This window comes from Talpa occidentalis, unplaced genomic scaffold, assembly GCF_014898055.3.
Source record: "Talpa occidentalis isolate TD23 unplaced genomic scaffold, MPIMG_talOcc4v2.1 talOcc4.6, whole genome shotgun sequence".
Lineage (NCBI taxonomy): Eukaryota > Metazoa > Chordata > Mammalia > Eulipotyphla > Talpidae > Talpa > Talpa occidentalis.
In genome coordinates this window covers 9575064-9592421 of record NW_023604972.1, presented here as the reverse complement: position 1 = coordinate 9592421, position 17358 = coordinate 9575064, and the positions used below count along the sequence as shown (strand labels likewise).

Genomic DNA, 17358 nt, shown 5'->3' with positions numbered 1-17358 from the left:
CACGTCATCAAATCCAGAAGGAAATTTTAGTGAGAAGTTCAATGAGATAAAAAAAAAAGTTTTCTAACTACTCCAATCAAAAAATTGCCAAAGTATTTTTAGCCAATAAAGACCTTTCCTCTCTACTCCATATATTTTGTTCTCTTACTTTCTAATTACTAGCTTTTAAAAAACTCATGTGTCTTTATACTTTTAGAATTCCTAAAGAATGAACTGCAACCAATTGCTTTTTGCTGTCAGTTTCAAAGATTTCATAAAATAGAAAATTATCAGTAAGTCTTTAATATTGCAGACTCCTAGAACATGGAAATGATGTGCAGGAATAACGGGGCTCTGTGTCATAGAAAATATTGACTCTGGTTATCAGTGAGCAGATCTGACCTCAGTAGACTACAGCATCCTCTGGAATGTGCAATTAGAAACTCCAGCTAGTTCTCAAGACACTTATAAGATATTAAACAACATAGTTTATGTTAAGTGACAATTTCAGCTCACTAGTATTCACTTCCTTGGCATCCCTTTCAATATTTTTCACATCAAATTATTTTGACAAGCCATAGTAAAAACAAGCAAAATGGCATTCACATGTCGAAGCTAAAATAGTAGCTCTTCCCAGGAGGTATTTAACTTTCATATGTATAATATTTTAATCACTAAAATGTGTAGTGATTAAAATATTTTTTATACAGATTTGGATTAGATTCAGAATCTGCCACTGATATATATTTGTGGACCTTGCAAAAGTTGCTTTGCTGCTCTTTGCCTCAGTTTATTTTCTGAAAAAGGAGGGAAATAAACCTATATAAATATTTTGGTAAAAATTATGAGATGAATGAAAAAATATAGTATTTTTTTACTAGCACAAAAATGGTAAAAGAATAAAAGTATGAGTTTATATACGTGGATATATGTAATCACACATGTAATATATGGCCTCATTCTAGCACAACATATCTGTTATTACATGCATATATTATCACATGCATAGGTGCAACACATTATATAAAGGAATACATCTGATACTTGATTTTATATCTAATGTGAAATAAATACCTATGGCTCCAAAACAAATTAGTGGTACATTTTTGCACAGAACTCCTTAACTGTATACAAAGCACATGGACCCATACATCATTCACACTGAGGCTTGGTGGCCATTTCCATGATCAACATGATTCAAATAAAACCTTTTGCCTCATTTAGAAGTTGTTTCAGAAATTCAAAAAAGTTTTAACAACACCGGTGAAGTAAGAGTTTGGACTGACTCTATCTGTAACAGACAGCCCAGATGCTGATTTTCATGGCAATAAAACTGACAGTTCTTTGCATTTTCCCCATCTGCTTTTAAAATAAATGGCAAAAACAGCTGCGAGAGAATGCAGGCTAGATTTAATGGGGTGAAGGGGGCTTGCAGAAAGACTTTAGCTTCTGAATCTTGGAGTACAGACATTCTCAACATAGGTAACATCAGTTCAGCACTTGGAAATGAGGCAGCAATATTGCTCTGACATTAGGGATTTTCTTGCCTAGTATATAATAATTCTAAAGTAAGTACTCTATATTTCTGGAATGTTACTTCTAACTCTAGCAATGAATGCAGGCTACTGAAATCCTTCATAGATCCCTACATAAAATGACCCAAGATACTTTAGATTGGAATATTATTTCTGTGATGTAATTTCAGTCTCCAGAAATCTGTAAGTTTAATAAATATTTTCAGCAGCTGAGTGAATATTGGCCTCTAGAGGGACATTCTTTGTATGTAGCTAGCATTTTTGCCTTAGGACTGTGTCCACACTAATTGATTTTCAGCCACCCTGTGTTGCGGTGACTTGTGTTGCTGAAAATTGTCCATTTCCTTAATCTTACTTCATTTCTTGTGATGTCATTCTAAGGTACATTTCCCTGAGTGCAAATTCAACTGATGTCTTTATAGTAGAAATAACTCTCCATCTGGTCTTTAAGCATTTAAAGCGAGACAAAAATGGTGTGTGTGAGAGATAGAGGGAGAGTCTATCGACTGTACATTTCAGGCAATGACCTTTTGAATGAGTGTTACCGTTTTCATGCATATTCATATTCACGGCCCAAATGCACTGCCTATCTGCAATCGCATGGCTTAGATTTAGGGAAAAATGGGCTTAGGCACCTGGATCACTGATTTCAGGACAGTGTATAGACAGATTGCCCTAAGGCCAATAACAAAGATTACATTACACTATTTCATTAGCAGTCCAAGAATGAAAAACATTTAGAAGTTCTGCTGCTTTGTTATTCATTAATAAGTAAAACCTCTTGGACATTTTCCACAATTCAGGAACTGAGCTAAGTCTTCCATTTGGCAATCATTTTACTTTGAAAAACAATCTGCAAATGATCTTTATATAATACTTTTGAAATAGTATTACTCAATGCATCAGTAGCACCCACACTGAGTTATTGTCCAAGCAGCCCATTCTCTTCCAAGAGGTTAGATAACTGTGACCACTGGAAGTATTTGAACTATAGAAATTTTAACTGCCTCTCTTCAGCTGATTATTTAATCATAAACCTATACCTTAATTCCTAAAAATCAAAAGGCAATTTCATTCATCTGAGAATACTTTGATTATGCCCCAGCTGTCTTCATTTTTAATTTTAAAGTCTACACAGATCTTAGGTTACATCTGATGATCTGATGGGTTTCCATATTTCCTGTAGAGGTTTATAGAGAAATTGCCAAACAGCATGAGAGTCATTTCTTCAAATAACCGCCTGTCACTCTCTGCTGCTCAGCCTGCCTCCCCCCAGCGCTACAGAGAATGTTCTTCTCATTCCCAGTGGGCTCCTTCCCTCCAAACTACTATGCACTTTGTTAGAGTGATTTTTCTTTCTTTTTTTTTTTTTAAGATTTATTTATTTTTATACAAGAGCTGGGGTACAGGCACAGGTGTGGGATGGTGAGAGGATTCACCAGAGACAAAGCAGGGAGCAGAACAGGCAGAAGGACCGAAATACATTGCTGAGGGGAGCAGCCGGCATGACAGGAGAGGTCTGCCTCGCCATGTGGGAACTCCATGGCCGGCTGGGAATCCAACCCGCACTGCAGAGGCTGAGGACAGCTTCACAGTGCTGCGCTCAACCCGCTGCACCACTGGGGAGGCCCTAGAGTGACTTTTCTAACTAACAAACCTAACCTCATTATCACCCTGTTCAAAATGTTCCCGTCTATGCCACTGCCACCAGGACAGGTAATTCTTCACCATTAGGTTATACTTTATGTCCTACCAATTTATAACCATTTTAATTTCTCAAAGATAAACCACCCCTCATTTGTGGCCTTTGTACATGCTCTCTCTTCTGTCTAGAAAGCCTCCAATTCCTGTGCCTGCAAATCACCATCCACATGCTTGAAGATTTTCTGACTCCCAGGCTAACCAAGGTATTCTCTGTGTTCCCTGTGCATTTTATCACTTGCCTGCAAGTAATAAAACAAGTAGATTCTGAGTCCTAAGAAAGTCAACAAGAGTAAAAGCAGTAGAACATAAGGATAAGCAAGACATACTAAATTGTTACAATTTACGGAATTTTCTATCATGGTTTGAAGAGGTAACATGTCAAAGAAATCCACAGTAGCTTGAGGAGAACTAAATGTGCATTAGAGCAATCTGACAGATCTCACTAAAAATTTTATACCTTCAGAAATTAATTCTGAGGATTTAATATACAGAGAATCAACAGGCTATGAATGACTGTTGCCATGGATGAGAACAGGTAACTTGCCCCAGGCATCACATCTGCAGGAAGACAGGTTTTCAAATGCAGATTTCCAAGCAGCTTATAGGTGGCAAGATTCCAAAGGAACCACCATTTCATTCCATTGAACCTAATATTCTGAGAACACCTTCTATTTTTCCCATTCTATCTTCTATTCATTATTCCATATTCCTTTGCCGATTTTTTTTAAAGATTTATTCATCTATGCATACAAGAACCAGGTACATGCCAGAGACATGGGAGGGTGAGAGGATTCACCAGAGACAGAGTGGGGAGCAGAAGAGACAGAAGGACAGAAAACACTGCTGAGGGGAGCAGAGGGCAAGACAGGAAAGGTCTGCTGCGCCATGTGGTCTCTCCCTGGCCTGGTCAGTAGTCAAACCCTTGCTGCAGAGGCTGCGGACAGCTTCACAGCACTGTGCTCAACCCCGAGACACTGGGGAGATCCTTTTTGTCAATTTTTTTTAATATGAAGAATGGAGGCTTGAAGCTTCTCCAGATTGTGTGCTCCTGATCCCCTTCTCCTGCCCCCAGCACTGTCCTTCCCCTACCCACTATGCTAAGTGTTTCCTAGGGTAGTTTAAAATTAATCAAAATAACAGATTAAACTGTGGTTCATTCTATGCAGACCAAATCCAGGCAGGCATGAGAATAGGTGGTGAAGAATAAGAAACTGACACAGTAGCTCTAGATAAGGAATAATATGAAACAGCTCTTGTTTTTGAAAATATTCCTATACCTTAGCACCCTGCTCTCTTAGGTTTCTTCTATTTACTTTTCATACATAGTTTCTTCAAGTTTCCCTGGTCCCGATGTCAGCAGCCTTTCTCTGTGGTTTTTCAGGTATCCCTTCTCTTATATGCCATCAAGTTAAAGTCATGTCTACCTTTCATTTGCAGCTGGATCGAGGAAGCAACATGATCTTTTGAGTCAAATAGATAGATGACTGAGGCCAGGTTAGCCACTGAGCTAACTTTTTTTTTTAAACAAGATTTCTTAACTTTTTTTGAACATCATCATTTTTTAAAGAACAAAAGTCGTCAGTGTTTGAGGGATTTGAGGTGAATGTGTTGAGGCTTCATTCTGCAGGAGAAATGACCTTACAGAAAGATATCTATGATTTATCTCTAAAAGCAAATTAATTATTAGAGCTAAAAAAAAAGAGGATATGTATTAAATACTGTGTTGGTGAGCCTAGAATAGAGACACATGTACAGACTGGAATCCAAGCCAGCCTGGGAACCGGGAAATTTAACAAATGCACTTTTAGTGCTACAGCCCCAATTTAGCTCTTTTCACTAAACGTACTATTCATTTAACTTTGCTCTTACAGATTTCACACTTGCAAGGCATCTTATTTTCCCCTACCTAGGGAGAACTGGCTGCTTCTTCAGTTTTTTTTTTTTTTTTTTTGGCTAGTATTATTTAGTACAGATCCAGCCTCTGAATCAATGAATTTAGTGTTTAATTTTAAATTATTCATTCAATAAATATTTATCTTCTATTCATGAAGAGTCTACTATGTCCCATGTACTAGATTTGTTAATGGGTGTGCAGTGTTGATCAGAACTGGTTCCTAACTTCACATAGGACTACTTTATTAGGAAACAGACATACTGACACTCACACGATTACAGAATAATTAAGTGCAATCAAAATAAAAATCTATTCCAAGCCTAGAAATAGAAGGGAAGGGATCATGGACCAGAGATAGATCATTAGGATAATGAGGCCCTCTTTGAGAAAACCATATAGCCTGTGTCTCTTCATTTGTTTCAACTTTATTTCATTTCCATAACCACCACAATCAAAGGTCAATGAGAACATCAAGTGATATAATGTATATACCACAGGCATTAGATAATAGCTTTTTTCTATTCCTACTTCTCCAAATTACTCCAATTATGACTTCTAAAGATTTTTTCCCTCTATATCTTAACAAATAATTACTTGGGCAAACATCAACAGCATGAAATTGTAGTGCAAACACAAAGCAGAAGAAAGGCTGTGAAGAAATTATACTGATAAACTTTAGTAAAATCCAGATTTTAAAATTCTTTGAAAAAATAATATACACACAATTTTCCATTCATCATGTATTAAAACCTGGAATCTATAAAAATAAAAAAGCTTGATAGCTTTATTTCCACATTTTATGAATCCTGCTGATGTTCCCTATTCTAATAAAAATATAAAACAGTAATAAAAGAAACTAAAGTTACTAAGCTGGTAAGTTATGCCACTATAATGAACTGTAATGGGGGTATTTTGTTTGAGTTTAAGATCAATATGATTTATTACCAGATGCTCTACTGATAAAGCTGATAATGTAGTAATCAGAGAAGTAAAATTCACCTAGAGTTTCACATATGTTTTCATCTCTACTTATAAATTTAATTTATTGTAGCTTTGCTTGATACACCAGCTCCTCAGTGTAGGAAAACCCAATGGGACACATTATTTAGTACCGCTTTAATGTTACTAAATTCCACTATTACACAAAATCTATAGAGCATAAGAAATGGGAAGAAAAAGCTCTATGATAAAGAATAAAGACTGTATGGGATAAACAATTTTTAACGCCTCCTATTATTTTCAATCTGTTATATAATTCACTTTCCTCCTTTTGTTCCACCACAACAGCATCTTGCCCTCCTTTTCTGTGATCAGAACTTGATCTATCCCCTCCAGTGTCCAGAATGATCTTGCTCCCACATAACTATCAGCTAACTTTCATACTCTCATCGCTCAAAACCCATTTTTTCTCTCTGACTTTCCAATGATTGGAGGCTTCTACATTTTAAAATAAATCCAAGTCTGTCTTTTAGAATGAGAGTTATCTTTCATTTACCTATTTTCTCAGCCAAACTCTTCAAATTCTTCCTATCTGCTCTCTCCAGTATTTATCATTTACATCCTCTCTTTCCTTAATACTCTGAAAAATGACATACTTACCTACCACTCTTTCTTGAAGCCTCCAAGAGCTGGTCCTATTCTAAGCCCCATTCTCAGTCGTGTGGCTGGCTCACCAGCAGGAGTATCTGATTCTGCAGAATTATTTCTCCCAGAATTTCCTTTGGCCTTTCACCACAGTGGCCCTCTGTGGCTTTTATTGACTTCTTTAGGCTTCTAAATTTTTCTTGATCTCATTTCCATTGTCCACTGGGTCATTTTCACGATTCTCTATGTTTTTTTAATAATATTAACTACTCAAAAATTGTTGCCTTAAGTCCTCCTGCTCCATATGATTTTACTCTGTATTAATTTAGTTCCTCTAAATATGTCATTGGAACTTCAGAATAATGCACATTTTGTTAATCACCATCTTCCTTTCTAGTTTTGGTCTTTTTTCTCAGCTTCTTATATGGGGGTGTTACAAGTTCCATCTCCTCCTCACTCATACTGGAAATTCTGGCACCATCTTTGATTCCTCCTGACCCCATTATTCCATTATCTCAACAGACACAAAATCCCATTAAGTTTGATCTCAACTGGGAGTCACATCTGCTTCCACATCATCATCCTATGTCACTACTAGGTCCTGCTCTGATGGCATCTCTTGAGCAACATAATGGCCTCCAAAGTCTGTTGTCTGTTATTCCCTCCTTTTCAAACCACTGTGCACAGCTCTCAGATAACTTCTTTTTGAAGATCCAAATTAAGACTTCTATGTTCAAATGCATTCCAATAGAAGACAAAGATCCTTCACCATCAAAGCTCTCCAAGAATTGGTTCCGTTCTAATCTTCCAACTATTCTTTCTTACACAAGTACCAGTCTAATTGAATTCTTGTGCAGTAAGTAATGTCTTGTTCTTCCATCCTTATTATCTATGCTCATGATGTTCTATTTGAAAGCCATTTTCTCATGTCTGTCCTCACATCATACTTATCCTTCAATGCCTATTTTATATGCTACCTTGGACGTGACGGTACCATTTATTGAATGATCATCATGTGCTAGGCACATAAAGCTCTACAGGTGTCAATCATTGTATTTTAAATTGACAAACAACTCCTAGTTTCAGATGGGGAAATAGTCTCAGGAGAATGAGCAATTTATTCAAGGCATCCCTGTTGGATGGTAGGTAGGCCTGTGATTCTAAAACTTTCTGAACCTAGTTAACCACTGTAACTTGCCCTTCACTTACTGCTCTTCATAAATACCCTCAACTTCATTTGTTTTTTATAACATTTATTACTCTGTACCTCATTTCATGGCTTTAATTTACATGACAAATGTTCTAGTTACTATGTGGACGATCTCTGGAGAGCTCGTGTCTTTATATATTATGTTTACTTCATAAATGCTTATGCCTGAATGGGTAAATTTACTATTCCTCTATTAGAAATGTACCATGTGTTTCTACTATCCACTTCATCATATATTAATTACATCTTCTGATGAAGTAATCAGTGATTTTGAAATTAGATGCAAATGTTTATTTTCCATGATGTCTCCACATGAACCACTACTCTAAATAAGTTCAAATGTACACTCTCTAAAACAAAATGCCCATTGCCAGCTCTACCTTTACTCTTATGCTTTGTTTTTGTGGGCTGTCACCTGCCTCTTCCCAAGCAATGCATGAATCTTTTTTCAAAGTTCAGCAAAAGAAACTCAAACTTACAAATGTCTCCATAGGCAAGTGACTATTACATTGATAAATATTTGGAGAGGATAATATTATTTTATGATACATTATTCAATAGCTGTCAAATCTCCACAGATTCCCAGGTCTCTACAGAAGTTCATTCTCATATTGCAAAGCTTTTAGCACACTTGTAAAAATTACTAGTGACTGTTAGTGGGTCTAAGCGTATGAATGAAGGTTATTTTCATATAAAGTAAACTAAAGCAGTTAAATCAGAAAAAATGGATAAAAAATTTTAAATGACTTAATTGTTTGTGCCCACTCTGTAGGGCTGTCACAAGAAGTTGATCCTATACTATTATTTCAACAAAAAACACACAAAACTATTCATGGAGTTAAAATTTAAAATTGGCCTCTAAAACAATACCATGATTTTCTTAGTGAATACTGATCTCAAGTGTTCAGTTCTCAAGATGGCAAAAACAATCCATTTTACATCTTATGTGACCTTGTCTTCTCCATGTGACTTATATCTGGCAAGGACATAGAGATGCGCACAGTAGCATTTATAATATTATCCTTCTTTTATTCTTCATGGTGGATGGTATGAGTTCAAACAAAATAGGGAAGCTTCATTTTAGAATGAGAGCTCTGGAGTTCACAGAATATCATCAAGTTCTCTCGTTTTCTATGATGCATCGTGCGAGCTCAGCCCTTATAATCCCCTGACTCTAAGCTAGAAATTTACAGGAGGAGCAGGTCTGCAAATTTCTAGTGGTCGGAGTGTGCACAAACACTCCTATTTTCCTTAAATAGCCTTAGTAACACCTTCTCAAGGGAAAGGCAATCACTGCTTAGCCTTAACATGCATTCCTTTTAATTCTACCTGTGCTAAACCAAACCCTAGTCACTTCAACAAGATATTTAATTAAACAGAGTCAAGGTCAATACAATTCTGAAAGGAACATTTGTTTAAGCTAATTGATCAGATTTGCCTTTGATAAGCCCAGCATGTCCTAAAGAAAGTCACAGAGAGGCACAGGGGTGAGAGGGGATTTTGGGACACATACATTTCCGTGATGGTCTCTGGCAGATTGGTGGGGATTTCAGTGAGACCTTTCCCTCGGCAGTCGACGATATTATTACTACAGGTACAGGCAGCTGGACAGTGCAAAACACTGCAAGAAGGAGCCATAAATGACTGGTGACCTGAAAAAGAAAAAAGCAGCCAGCAGTTGTACTTTTCCTCTTGAGTACGTAATTGCGAAGCATGCAAATCTATGTCAACGAACAAGGCATGTTATTAAATGGAAACACATTTCTCTAAATGCCTGATTATAAAGCAATCCAACGCGACTAAAATACATTTTAGAAAACATGGATTTGTATGTTTCATGGAGATGTAGATGAAGCAAATGAGACTTTAAAACTACTTACGACAATGATTTCTACAAGACAGGTAATTAATTGTGAGGAAGGCTAAATTCCAATTCAAAACTAGAACTGTAGTCAAAATTAGTCAACATTCCAAAAACAAGGCAACGATTTCAGACTAGATTTCATTTCTAAAAAGCTTAATAGAACTTGATCTTTATTGAACTTATATAGCTTAACATTATCTCAAAAAAAAAAAAAAAAGGAAAACAGTAAAATTTCCATCTTGGTAGATGTAAAGGTTGATCTAATGAAGTAATCATGTACCAATTAAGGTGGGAAAATGAAAGCATGCTACGTTTGATGTCTTATTTTGAAAAGTTTAAAATCCCCACTTTTCTTTGAAGTTATTTATTATAATAATTTACATCGTGTCATTCTGTGATTGTTAATCTACATGGTCTAAATGTATCGGTATTATGAAGGTACATACTCCAGGTACATGTTTTTATGACTCAGTATTTGAAAACAAAACTAGTTTGAAAGGAGATTTTACTGTTCGAATGACAGGGGGGTCAGCAGTGTCGTGCCAGGCCTAGTGACCAGCGCAGGGACAGAGCCTTGGCCAGGGGACACCCAGCCAGGAAGTCTGCAGCCAGTTCCCAGCTGGAAACCTGGCCACAAGCTCTGGAACTTTACATAACAGTCTCAGTCTTAAAAAGAAGTGTGAACTTGCCTTCTTCCTCTTCTATAAAACGGGAAGGAAAAAAGCGAAGAGAGAAAAAAGTGGTTAGTAACAAATTGTTAGTTGCTTCATTTAAAAAAAAAAAGAAAAGCAATCAGATTTATTGAGAACATTTCATGACACTGTAAGAAAATTTTCTTTGGATTATAAAAAGTTTGGGAAATACATAAGGCCCAAAAGATCACAATGAAATGGAATCTTGTACTAACTCATCTCCTTCCTTTAAGAAATTTTATTTACTACTTAGAATGTACCATATATTTAAAAAAACGTGTTTTATTATATTTCAAATAGACACTTCTGAAACAAAAACAGACCCATATTTATGAAATAAATTATATCAATATGGATCAATATAATATTAACATAATTTTATAAATATGTATATATGTATGTATTTATGCACATACTCTCCTTGGATTGAACTATAAAACCTTGGACAAGGTTGCATAGTATCTCGTTCTCAGCACTTTAATCTCTAATATAAAGATAATATATTTCTCCACAGGTGTTACAAGGGAGGTGAAATGAAATCAATATTTGTGAAATATTTACACTGGTGCTTATGCCCACAGAGAGAGCTAAGAAAACCTCACCTGCTGACATTTCACATCACCCACAGCTTAGTTTATAGTTTTCAGGTGTTTGTCCCTAAATTCAGTGTGTATCTCTCTGACGCAGAACTGAACCACCACTACATCTGCAGCATACACAAAAAACTTGTCACTGCCACTCTAGCTGAACAACTTTTTTTTAAAAATATTTACTTATGCATACAAGAACTGGGGTGCAGGCCAGAGATGTGGGTGGTGAGAAGATTCACCAGAGACAGAGGGGGGAGCGGAACAATTGGATCCATTGAAATACACTGATGCAGGGAGCAGCAGGCAAGACAGGAGAGGTCTGCTGCACCATGTGGGCCACCTCTCTGGCCAGGGCTCAAACTCCTGCTGTGGTGGCTGCAGACAGCTTCATAGTGCTGCATCTTAACCCCTTGCGCCACCAGGGAAGGCGCAGAACAACTTTTTCAAAATGTCTAATCAGGGAACCAGGATTAGTGGCTCATTTTTCCAATTGTTAAAATCAAAGTGGACCTAAATTATTACTTAGAGGGAAAATACTGAGTAACAAATGGAACTACAATCAAAGAACATCTCCCAACTTCCCCGGAGTGAAAAGCTTAAACATTTTCATCCTCACTGCGGTACAAGACATCAGTCTTTGCCCACTGTTCACACACAACTGAGGAGGTGCTAAGGAGGGAGCAGCACACAATCGGACTGGGAAGATGGACCCAAAGCCTCTTGCTTTCTTACCACTGCAGACAAATTCTCGTTTCTGGACCTCGGCCACGTTGTGGCCCCGCAGGTGGGCCGGGCCCATGCACTGGGTGTACAGGCCTACGCGGGGCCTCTGGCGCAGCCAGTCGGACAGCCAGGCCAGGTGGCAGTCGCAGTACAGGCTGTTGGAATGGAGTCGGCTGCATGGGGGAAGGGAGTTGGGAGCGAGAAGACAGAAAACAATTATTTCAAAACGAAAACGTGGTGAATCACGATTATCACTTTGTTTCTTAACACAGAAGAAGTTAAAGCTCAGCAAGTTCTTATTTTTTTTTTTAAGATTTATTTATGCATACAAGAACTGGGGTCCAGGACAGAGGTGAGGGGATTCACCAGAGACAGAGTGGGGAGCCGATCAGGCAGGCTGACTGAAACACACTGCTGAGAGGGCCAATGGGTGAGTCAGGAGAGGTCTGCTGCACCATGTGGGTCGCTCCCTGGCCGGGGATTGAACTTGTGCTGCAGAGGCTGTGGATAGCTTCATAGTGCTGTGCTTAACCCCTTGCGCCACCAGGGAGGTCCTCCGGCCCCCGCCCCGGTCTAATTATTTTTCTAAAAATTAAATTGGTTTAAAAGTAGAGAATTAAGCCTCTCTTCATTTATCTCTAGGCTAAGCAAATATACAGGAACTTGAACATGGCCATAAAAACCTTTCAACCCATGTTCATTCAAAGTGGTAAAGAGAAACAAATACAAGAGTCCGCATACTGGACCTCAGTGGGGCTGGGGCTGGGGCTGGGGCTGGGCATGGGGTGGAGGGCGAGGCAGGGGAAGGTGTGTGCATAGAAGTCGTGGCACCCAGTTTGAAATATTAGTTAGTCTTGTCATTATCAGTCTCTGCAGAAACTGCTTGCAAAATCTTTTTAGCAGGTCACTTTCATTTTTTGCTGAACAAGTCAGAATAATAATTCAATATAAAACACTTCTTTCACATCTCTAGTCTGATTTCCTTCTTTTTGTTTAATCGCAGAAAAGGGGATTAGCTGCTTTTTGGCTCTTTTGAACTTATCCTCAAAGAGCAGGAACTGAAATTAAAAGACATAAATGGCTGGGAGTGAAGGAATTAAGTGAGACCCCTCTCGCCTGGCAGGAATCCACGCCAAACCATGGATATCTTCCAAACGGCAAATAGCACTTCTCCATTAATAAAATATCAGACAAATGTATCCACTAAATTAGGTAAATGACTTCAAACTGGCTTTTATGTTTTCGCAAACTAAAAAAGGGACATCCAGAGCTATAAATCAAAGCATCATTCCCAGAACCATCTATGATACAGTAATACCATTTTAGTTCTTTTTAGCTGATGTGCTCAATTCTAACCCAATAACAGTAATGGATATGAAAACATGGAACTCAGTCCAGGAAGGTAATTGGAACATAAAAATGGAATTTTTAAGTAGCAATGATAATACACAATAATGAAACAACCAAAGCAAGGAGACTGGGAGTTAGAGGAGTATTTTACATTCTCCTTGCGCTGGTGGATAAGGAACAGACTGTCTTGTGTCCAAACTGGATGGTGCATTTTGGGAAAGCTGGGTGACCTCCAGCCTAGCTTGCTGGGGAATCAAAATACCACCCATTGGAGGTGACAGTAGCAACATTCCACAGCATTGTTCTCTAAATATTTCCACCTCATCCAAGCATATGACAATGACTCAATTAGGTGTGCACAAATTTGAAATGAATAAAGAACATAAACATTTAAGAAACCTGACTAGTAAGAAAAACTATAGGGGATTTCTACAAAAAAAATAAGGCACATTATAAAAATTGCAGGTGATGGATGCTTTCACAGTTTTAGTGGCTTTATTTGTGTAAGGATTGAAAGCTGGATCAATTTGTTTTCTAAAAATGAGTTGCAGTTAATGAGAAACCAATTTCATCAAATATAGTTAGAATGAACTGGACAGATCTGTCAATCTGATAGCCTTGAGAAAACAAAATTTAGTTAAGTCTGCATACTTTTAGAAACCTTTTATTTTGCTAGATCATATTCCAAGGAAATGATAATGACATGCTATTGCATTCAGAGATATATTTAAGTGAGAAAAACAATCTAAAGTTGGTATTACCTAATTCATTATAAAATTAGGTGTACACAGATTTGAAATGAGAAAAGAACAAAGTTAAGTGAACAAAACAATTCAGTTGATGTGTTTTACTACAGAGAGAAAATAAATGTAATATTTTCCAGTTATAAACTATAATATAAAAATATTTTGAAAATCTAATAAAAATTTATTTACCCTCTTCATAGACACATTTTTCCCCCAGGAATTCCAGTGTCTTTTTTTCTGTTTCTTATCTTTTTTCACATATTTTATACTATATATTTTTTTAAATCAAGGTGATTCTGAAAACCAACTCTAAAGGGATATAGCTCTGAAAATATTTTAATAAAATAGCCCCACCCTGGGTTTTTTAGGATTAATTTTCCTCCAACAGAAGAAAAAATAGCTGTAATAAATGTTTTATTAAGGAACCATTTTTATTCACCTAAACATATATTTTAATGTCCATCTGTAACCCCAGAAAAGATATTTTTAAATATAAATGCTGACACAACCTTAATTACAGAGGCAAAAGAGGTGATGCTGTTATTTTATGTTACAAAGAATGTTGGAGAACCAGTTTAGCTTTATTAGGTCTGCTTGCCATACAGTAATAAAATCATAAAGATTTACCATTTATCATTTCTGACATCCAATCAAGGAGTCTTCCATTTCTTAATGAAATGTGACCTCCACAATAGCTCAAAGTAAATGTTTTTGCTCACCTCCAAACTTCTCACAACACATACCAGTTTAAAAGAGAGCTTTCAAGATTGCAGAATAATAGTACATTTACTCCAATCTCATATCTAGAACTTTTTTTAAAGTAGTGTTTTCATTATCTATCCCACAACAAACTAGGGGTCCTGTGTTTGCTTATGAAAAATATCACTTAAGGGGAACCCTGAATTAATTACATTGACCTTCAGATATATTGTGACTACTTACAAAGTCCGAAGTTTAGGCATATGGTTGAAACTGGCCACAGAGAGTCTGGTAATGTTGTTATTGTTAAGAGTGCTGTAGAAAAAAAAAGTAAGACAATTTTAGATGTGAAAGTTTATTGCTCATTCTACATGTAGAAACAGGGAGAATTTCTTATCACTATGGTTAAGCAGGGCAATTACCCAGCAGGGATGGCATAAAGGCACTGAATTATACACAAGATGACGAATGCAATTCACACTTTAACATATTAACATGCATTTAATTTTATCAAATATGTATTTTAAATTTAAGCCTTTTGCAACAGATCTTTGCCTATGTACATGTTTTACATACTATATGCCTGCATGTCTATTTATGATATTGGTTAAGGAATGAGCACAAGACCATCATGATTGGAAAAAGTGAGCCTTCAATGCACACTACAAGTGTCCACTGACATATGAATATATTTGAATTCTCCAATTGAATTATTGCAGCAATAGCATAAACAGGGACCTAAGTCCCTGTTGAAATTTGAGTAGTAAGAACAATAGCTATATTTGCTCCCTGCATTGGCTGGGGACAGAGTGTCATGATGTGGTGGTGCACTCAAAACTGTAATCTACCCCACCAATCTTTAGTTGCAGCTGCAAATCCTGCCTTTAGTGTAGTGCTGTGTGGGAGTGGTGTCTTGAGTCGGGAAGGTGGCATTGTGGGAGGCAGAGTGAAGAGAAGTATAATTCTTCCACGGTTCAAATTTTTCCTACTTTTCCCCTAAGACAAGAAATAGTCATTATATTATTGTTATTATTTCTTTTTATTCTATTCTTCCTACTGCTCCTCCTCCTCCTCATTCATCCATCAAATATTTCCTGAGTGGCTTTTATTTTATGACAACGTGGATTATTATAAAAAATAAAGAAATGAATCAGGCATACGTCCTGTCCTAAAATAGCAGATGGTTCAGTTGGGGGATGTACTGCAAGAGTCACAAAAACTTAGAGTTAATAAGATTCAGAAAAGAGATACATTTATTTTTCTCCATTTGGAGAAGTGCAGCTGTGACAAGCACATGAGAAGACAGTTGTGGCAGGGGTGTGTGGGCAGAGGGGAGGTGGGCATAGCTGGAGCATAGAGGAGATGCTCTATGCAGGCCGAGAAGCTCAGGGAAGTGGACAAGGTCAACGGTGCAGCTGGATGGAGTATGAGACTGCAGAAGAGTCTGGAGAAGAGGTTGGAAATCCCCTTGTCTACAGAGGCCAGGTCGGAAACATGAATGAGAGAAGCAGGTTGTGTGTAAGGAAATGCCATGGAGAAAAGACAGATGGAGAAGCCTCGCAATGGGGATGAGCGGACCTGTGGAAGCCAGCAGTGATTTGTCCGTCGTAGTAGGTATCAGGCAGCTCCAGTTGACTGCTGCTTTGCTGTGATGGAAGGCTGCCGAGCAATTTGATTTTCCCAAGAGAAGCCAGACATGGAAATTTTTAGATGGACCGTCCTACTATTTAAATACCGGCAACTGACTCAAATATTTCAAAGAGTCTGCACACCCGGTCTGTTTGGGCTCAGCAAGATACACTGGCCTACTTTGGGCCAGTTGGTGGCAGTGGTTATCAATGGAGGGATATGAGATGTTTAGGGTCTGAGGGATTAACTTAAACTTCTCAGTAAAGTAGGGCACTGTGGCTACAAGTCTAGAACACATACTGTCTTGCATTACTATCCAGTTTTGCAATGTACTGAATGATATAAGAACTAATCCAAGTGATTTGAATTAAGTCTCATAAAAAAAAAATCCCACATTAAGAAAGACCTATAAAGCATTGAAGTTGTTGGCTCACGTTATCTAAAAGCCTCTAGCATTTTCTTGCACTCAAGCAATATGAGGTGTTTTTTTTTTAAAATGCCATTAAAATATATCCTGATGTTTGAACTAAAAGGTTTCACTTCTCAAAGGGATTTGCTTTTAAATGACTCCATTCCCACCCTGAAAATTTATGCTGACATTCTATGGCTAAAATCTTCACAGTACAAAGCATACTGAAACGTGACTTTGGGGCGAACATTTTTTATAAGTAATTCATACTCAGCAGACATGCATTAATTTTGAACTATCGTTTGTTGTGAATTACACAAAAGAGAGTTTTCACTGAACACTGAAGCCAGTGACTATCGATTTGAAGTCTTTCCTCAAAATGCGAATTCACATACAGTCATGAAAGAAATAAATTATCTTAGTATTTTTATGTAGTATGCAAATGTATATATTGACCTATATATTTGTGAGCATTTTTTCCCTGTATACAAGCAAGTCTATTTCTATGGTCAACCTCAAGATTTTCTCTTTGTAATGAGAATGATTTGCTGTACAAAGGACATTTCCGCGCGCTAATATGAAAGGCTCATCTTGGTAATCCTGTAGGCTTCTTGAACTTATGTCTTGACTTATTTTTTATATCTTTAATGTCAAGCACAGGATTTGGCAGAGCGTCTGATATTTAATGGTTAGGAATCTCTCTGTTTCAATTAAATGATGCTCATTCTATGGAAAAGAAAAAATAATAAG

General features: G+C 37.2%; 1 protein-coding gene across 2 annotated transcripts in view; it reads right to left on the bottom strand.

The window, feature by feature from the left end:
* SLIT2 (slit guidance ligand 2) overlaps positions 1 to 17358 on the bottom strand; it is a 305490-nt gene that overhangs the window by 94761 nt on the left and 193371 nt on the right. For both annotated transcript variants that reach the window (XM_037530425.2, XM_037530427.2), the window contains exons 7-9: positions 14814 to 14885; positions 11785 to 11948; positions 9420 to 9558 (exon numbers count right to left, since the gene is read on the bottom strand). In XM_037530425.2, coding sequence (XP_037386322.2) covers positions 9420 to 9558; positions 11785 to 11948; positions 14814 to 14885 — 375 coding nt within the window. The remainder of the gene's footprint in view (positions 1 to 9419; positions 9559 to 11784; positions 11949 to 14813; positions 14886 to 17358) is intronic.